Genomic DNA, 7,392 nt, shown 5'->3' on the forward strand with positions numbered 1-7,392 from the left:
AGTCAAGAACACAGGTGAAGTTACAGGCCCTTAACTACCCTCATTAAGTCTTTTATGAAGCAAGATGGGGTGCAAAGAAACAAAGGAATGGCTTCCCCTCTGTCTGTTCTCCCCACCTCCCATCTCCCCTCCTCCTGTGGCCAGGGAGGCCTTCATCTGTAGGCCACCCTCCTGCTCATGTCCTCCACTGGCTTCTCATGTCCTGTCAGATTAACTCTAAATTTGTTAACCTGGGTTCTCAAAGCTCTCCAGAGTCTGATCCCTGCCTTCTCTCCAGCCTCACCCCCACCACTTGCCCCGTGCTCTGGCCTTGCTGAGGCACTCAGGGTTCCTGGAGCGTATGCTGTGCCATTTCACTCTGGGCTGCTGTTCTTCCTGCCAGGAACACACTTCTGCCAACATGTGTAAACTGCCACTTTGTTCAAATGTCACCTCCTCTGGGAAGCTTTCCCCTCGTTCCCAGGAAATGATAGCTGCTCAGCCCTTTGGCCTTTGAGCTTTCTCCTGATAGAGCTGTTTCCTCTTTGAAATGAGTGCATTCATGTGTTTCTGGGTCTGTTTTCCCCACTAGACTGTGTGTTTGTTGAAAGCAAAATGTAGGTCTTATTTTGGTATCACCAGCACTGTGCATAGAGGTGCCCTGTGCACCCAAACATGCTGTCTGTGCCCTTCTGCTCTTCAGAGAAGATAGCTTCCACTCATGCTAACAATCTTTCTGAGTTTTCACAATGGGCCAGCTACAAAACTCAAAAACAATAAGCCACAGTGTGATCAATTTTATTTTTATTTTTTCAATTTTTAAAACATAAATTATCCACAATCTCACACTGAGGAGTCAACTTTGGGGTAGAGATGTGGTTTAGTAGACATTTTACAGACATTTATGTTCCTTGAGAGGAGAACTATATAAACTAGAATGTACATGGGCTCTATTATTGAGAGCTAGATCAGAGTCATAAGAAATCAATCTAGGTAATTTAATTACTGTTAATAATGTTACAATTAGTGATGTCTGATAGTTAATGAGATTGGTAAAACCTATTGCCTTCCCCAGCATTAACCCAGACTATTTCTACAAGTGGCTGGATTTTAAAATGGACTAAAACGCTAAATATTGGAAAGAATGAGCTTTTGAAATCTATAGCTCTTATATGGGGAAAACAACCAAAGCTTCGTGTGGTGTTTTTATATGCCAGAGGGACTTCATTTTGTTAAGTATAAATATTTGCACTGGAGAACTCAAACCAATCTGGAAATCTCATGTAGAACAGAGAGCTCTAAGAAATCAGTTTTTATAGTATACCAAAGTTACAAAGCCAGGTAATTCCAATTCTGACCAGTTCATCATAATAAGAAAACATATGTACTTCCTATACTAGTCCTTGTATAGGAGGAAAGATCTTACTGAATAATACTCATATATATGGAGTACTAGAATTTCATAGATGGTCCAGTAGAATTGGATATGAATGGGGAATCAACTTTGTGGTCTGGTTGGCAAATAAGAGACACAGTTTACAGGGTTCCGCTTTCCAAGGTAGTATACATTTTCCTACCTATGACTTGCCCAAGTTAGGATCAATTAAAATTATTTTTTGAGATATCAAACCAGTGGTGTTGGTGATGCTGTGGGAGAGAACCATCCATGTGCTGTGCTGACAAACTTGAAGTGGTTCTCAAACTGGCCCCAGAGAAGCAACATCAGCATCATCTGAAACCTTCTTAGGAGTGCCAATTCTCAGGTGCCACGCAAGACCTACTAAATCAAGCCTTCTGTATGGGGCTTCTGAGTTTCAACATGCCCTGCACGTGGTTCTAATGCATGCTCAAGTATGTGAACCACTGTTCCATGAAATGGGTCCTTCCAAAAATCCCAGAAATTTGAGTTCTTTTGAAGGGACTCTGTCATTTCTCATCTTGGCCTCCTAATCCTATATGTCACGAATCTCTCCAATTTTCAGTGTCCTTGGTAGGGTTTCTGTTTGTGTATTGCACCCAAGGCAGATCTCTCAAACAGTGTTTTGAAAGACTTAGCGACTTCTTAACAACTCCCATTGCTCCGTTGCCCCCAGAGGGGATCATTCCAGTTCTGCTTCCTCAGCCCATCCAATAGTTTCTCCCTGAGGATAGGCCCTCTTCCCCAGGGTCATGCCCATGAGGATGAGGACGCATGTGAGGAGACTGATGGTCTCCTCACCTGCTGATAGGTCAGCAGTAATTGGGTTCTTGAAAACACCTGCGGGGCGGGTAGGGGGAGGGTGGGGGTGGTGGCCAGGATAAATAGGTGACAGACTTGAAGGTAGTAAATCTAAAGTGTGAGGAGACCCCCTGGAAGTAATTCAGGGGGAAGTTGCTGTTAAAACAGCAGCTTCCGGTTACATGTAAGACTCAGTAATTTTAGCAACTGGACATAGAACCAGCCTTCTGAGGTAGGGGCTGGGGATGAGTAACGTTACTCGAAAACTCTCCATGTAATCAATTACTTCTTGATACGGTACTTTGACAACAGTCATTGAGATATGTGTATCAGAGTGGCTGTATCTGGTTCTGGGGTTACTAATATATGGAAATTATAATGTCGGTTGATGGGAGAAGATGGAACAAATAAATGATGATAAACCTATAACCGAGGTGTTTTAAAATATTACAAGAAGCCCAAGAAATGGGAATTAGTTCTGTAGGGCAGAAGGGGCTAGATGAGCGCCAGAGAGGGTGAGGTCCAAGTATTTTCTAAGTCAGAGAAGGTAGCAAACAGAATTCGACGAACCGCACATGGAAATAAGCGAATAGGTGGCATGTTTAAGAAACTACAGTCCGTTAAAGAGCCAGTGGTCCTCAGGGGCAGAGATCCTGATTAGAAAGGCAGGCACAGGCTTTGTTTTGACGGCCCACAGGACAGGCTGAGTGCACGCTGTATGCACAAATGCAAGCAGGTGTTTCCACTATGACGGGATCTACAAAGTGTTTGGCTCCTAAGGAACGCTAGCGAGCGCGCGGAGCCCCACTGCGAGAACGGGAGAGGCCCCTGACCAGGTCCGGGTTGGCCTCCGGGACAGCCGTGCAGAAGGTCGACTGGAGGGAGAGCAAATGGATGTGAGACATAAGAAGAGAGAGACCTCTATTGGATAGTGGGCAGCAGCGGCAGGTGAGAGAGGATGGGAGAGGCTGCCCCCACCCCCTGACCCCCGAACCCTGTCCCCCTCCATTTCTCCTACTCCATCACCTCCTTCTCCAGCTTTGGCTCTTTCTCTCCCTCCCCTGCCCGCCCCCTCCCATTTCCCTTCCTTCACCTGCTCTGTTCCTCCCCCTCCCTCCCTCTTCTTCCTTTAGTTCCTCCTCAATTTCCCCATCTATTTCTGCAACATTTTCCTTTCTCCTCTGCCTGTGGATTCAGTACCATCTTCTGAAATTGCAGTACTTCCTTTTGGAAGAGTTGCATCTTCTTCAAACAATATCTTCATCATCTGTTACTCAATGTAATGAGAGTCCCGTATTCCTCTGCTTCTTGGGTTGCCTATGTTCTGGGGAGCCTCACCAAGTAAGGGAACACCTACACTAAGGGGTGGAGAAAACTGGATATCCCCCGCACCTAACCATGTCCCAGGGGCTCCCAGAGGCTCACTGCACCACCCTGCCCACCCTGTAGCCACTCACCCAACCCAGCAGTCAACACCAGGTACTTACTAAGCACTGACTGCGAGCAAGGAGGGCCATGGAGAGGCACAGATACGTTGTGAAATTGAGACCGTATGTCCGTAGGATCATACAGGGCTGTATTGTGGAGGGAAAACAGACAACATAAAAAGTTCATTAACATTATATGATGTGTTAAATATTGTGTGAAGAGGGACCGGTAGAAAAATTTGAGACTGGAAGAAGGAAGGATGTCTTTAGAGGAGGAGATGACACAGAAAGTGATTATCATTTATTTCCAGACACTGTTCTAGAAACTTTGTAGGTATCATTCTACTTAGCCCTCACAAAGTCCCATAATGTATTTTTCGTCCTAACTCAGATAATGACACAGGCCAGAGAGATTAAGTAAATTTAAGGTCAAATCTTAAGGAAATGGAAGACCTGAAATTTGACTGATGTTCTGTTGGCCTCTGAGTGTCCCGTACCCACTATGTCACACCAAGTCTTTGAAGAGCAGGTTGGATAGGTCTCTGGATGGCTTTAAGATATCTCAAGAATGTATATTATGCCACCAACTTGTAAGCTCTCTACAGACAAGGCCATTTAATCAGCACATAGTGATATGGTCTACACGCAAGATGCCCATCATATAGACCTGGACAACTCAGTTCTGAGCTCCAGAGCACTAAAAAAAGGCAAGTAGTGACTTCTTGCATCAATGCCTGTGGTTCAGATTCTTTAGGTGTATGGACTTCTCCATACCACCATGGAGCCAGAGAACCTCACGTGGGTATCAGAATTTGTCTTCTTGGGACTCTCCCAGACTCGAGAGCTCCAGCTTTTCCTGTTTCTGGTGTTCTTGTTTGTCTACACCACCACTGTCGTGGGAAACCTCCTCATCATGGTCACGGTGACCTCAGACACCCGACTCCACACACCCATGTACTTTCTGCTCCGAAATCTGGCTGTGCTGGACCTCTGTTTCTCCTCTGTCACTGCCCCAAAGATGCTGGTGGACTTCCTCTCTGAGAAGAAGACCATCTCCTACCAGGGCTGCATGGCCCAGATCTTCTTCTTTCACTTTCTGGGAGGTGCCATGGTCTTCTTCCTCTCTGTGATGGCCTATGACCGCCTCGTTGCCATCTCCCGGCCCCTCCACTATGTCACCATCATGAACACTCAGCTCTGTGTCCGACTGGTGGTTGCTGCTTGGGTAGGGGGATTTGTGCATTCCATTTCCCAACTGGCTCTGATGCTCCCGCTGCCTTTCTGTGGCCCCAACATCCTGGATAACTTCTACTGCGATGTCCCACAAGTGCTGAGACTTGCCTGCACTGACACGTCCCTTCTGGAGTTCCTCATGATCTCCAACAGTGGGCTGTTGGATATCATCTGGTTCTTTCTCCTCCTGACCTCCTACTCTGTCATCCTGGTGATGCTGAGGTCCCACTCTGGGCAGGCGAGGAGGAAGGCAGCTTCCACCTGTACCACCCACATCGTCGTTGTGTCTATGGTTTTCATTCCAAGCATTTACCTCTATGCTCGGCCCTTCACCCCCTTCTCCATGGACAAGGCTGTGTCCATCAGCCACACGGTCATGACCCCCATGCTCAACCCCATGATCTACACGCTGAGGAACCAGGAGGTGCAGGCAGCAGTGAGGAGACTAGGGAGGCGCCGGCTGCTTTGTAAAAGGGATCTTGGACAATGAGTAGGTCACTTCTCCCTGGCTTGCTTTTCCATTTGTGAAATGGAGGGAGAGCTACTGTTCCTGCTGTCTTCACAGCTTGTGGATACGTTGTGGAGGTCATCACAGAAGTGACTGAGTTCTGAAACTAAGCACCTTACTCTGATTCTTCGGAAAAAGGAACAAGTCCTGTTTGGTGGCTAAGGTTTATGCTGGAGTTCTAAAACTCCTGCTACAGTGAGAAGTTCTCATGGCTCCAGAAAGCCACCCTTCTTTTCTCCTTGGTGGATGGTTTCCCCTTACAAGAAAGGTATATCCCCAGTGAGAGCAGTTCTAGTTTACGTGTTTTCCCAGCCACTTTTGGTCTGTGTCCAAACATGTTAGAGAAAGCACAGGCCTTTGAAGACTTAGCCCTAAACTGGGAGCCCCTGGCCCATTTGTCACCAGACTGGTGACCTCGGAGAGGCCACCTGGCCTCTCTTGAACTCGTGGATTCCTCTGCACAGGACTGGCATGAAGCAATATCTGTCCCAACAATCTCACAGATTTGTTACAAGATTCCAAAAAAATGTGTACGAATATTTTATAAACCTTACATAGAACCTAGGTAAGGATTATTGTCATTGTTATCATTCTGCCTGACATTTCTTCTCTCATCGGATGGGTAGTGTTTTGGGAGTGTTTGGTGGCAATTCCTCAGTCAGTGAGGGGGGCCTGGGGAGGGTGGGAGGGCCATGCAACATGCCCAAGAGTGAAACAGAGAACAGAGAGTGAACATAGATTCAGGGGCATGTCTGCAAGAAAATGTTCTTATTTTTATTCATGATGGATGATTTGAGCTCTTCTATGACAATAAGATGTAATCTCATGGAAGCTTTCTGGAAAACCACACTCTAATTTCTGCCTTCCTGGTGGACGGTTCCCGGTTATGATGACACCATTCCTCCATAAGAGCTATCTACTGCCTATCTATTTTCCAATACTCTGTTTTGGTGTGAGTCTGGATTGTTGGAAACAGTACAAGATTTCAAGGTTAATCTTTAAATGAGAGCCCTAACCCATCACTTACCAAATTGATGATGACCTGGGATGAAGCACTTGGCCTCATGACTTCTTCTTCAATGAACTTGCTTAAATTATTATCTGACCTCCAAACCTCACACATTTATTGTAAGAATCAAATATAAAAATCATGTGATATAACATCGGGCAAACCATGTAACTAGTTTTTTCTTTCAGTCTTTTTTCGAGGCTTTTTATTTTCAAATTTGAAAATCTAATGAACGTTCAGAGTATTTCCTCTTTCCATTTTCAGTGTAGTGTAATAATTGTTACAAAAAAGATTATGTGTAAAGTGCATGTGAGTTATAAATCATTATAGCATTATGAAAGCTCCCATAAAGACTACTTGATTCAAGAAATAGAAGTTACCAGTAACTGATACCTACCCACAGGGTCCTCTTCCTCACATTCATTCATTCCTCCCCCAATGAAACCATTTTCTTGAATTTTTTTAAAAGATTTTATTTATTTATTCATGAGACACACACACACACACACACACACACACAGAGTGAGTGAGAGAGAGAGCGAGGCAGAGACACAAGCAGAGGGAGAAGCAGGCTCCATGCAGGAAGTCTCGATCCTGGGACTCCAGGATCATGTCCTGAGCTGAAGTTGGCACTAAACCGCTGAGCCCTCCGGGCTGCCCCATTTTCTTGAATTTTGCATTTGCCGTCTTACTGCTTATAAAACACTTTTATCACATTTTTACATAATTATTAGTATATTGTTTCGTTTTGCTTTTTTTGAGCTCTCTGAAAATATCCTACTGTATACATAATAAACTGGGAATTGTTTTTTTTTTTCCACTCAACATTCTATTTTTAATCTTACTTGAGTTGTTTCTGGTTTGTTGTGAGGTTCTTTTGTTGCTGTTTTTTATTTTTTTATTTTTTTATTTTTCTATTGCCAACAGTGCTATTTTGAATATTCCTCTATTTGTCCTCAGTTGCTATGTTGAGGAGCTATGGGTTATATACTTTGTAATGGGATTGCTAAGTTTTGAG

The 7,392-nt window shown here is 44.8% G+C and overlaps 1 protein-coding gene across 1 annotated transcript; it reads left to right on the forward strand.

Annotated features, from left to right (window-relative positions):
* The first annotated feature begins 4,378 nt into the window (after positions 1–4,378).
* Positions 4,379–5,874, forward strand: LOC119876610 (olfactory receptor 4D2). Its single transcript, XM_038546150.1, has one exon. It carries the CDS (start codon positions 4,403–4,405, stop codon positions 5,345–5,347), a length of 945 nt encoding a protein of 314 aa, XP_038402078.1. The 5' UTR covers positions 4,379–4,402; the 3' UTR covers positions 5,348–5,874.
* Positions 5,875–7,392: the final 1,518 nt, after the last annotated feature.

The sequence above is a fragment of the Canis lupus genome, chromosome 9 (genome assembly GCF_011100685.1).
Source record: "Canis lupus familiaris isolate Mischka breed German Shepherd chromosome 9, alternate assembly UU_Cfam_GSD_1.0, whole genome shotgun sequence".
Taxonomy (NCBI): Eukaryota; Metazoa; Chordata; class Mammalia; order Carnivora; family Canidae; genus Canis; species Canis lupus.

What these genes read in the sequence shown, in the direction of transcription:
- LOC119876610 (XM_038546150.1), top strand. Translation starts at nt 4,403, where the DNA reads ATGGAGCCAGAGAACCTCACGTGGGTATCAGAATTTGTCTTCTTGGGA.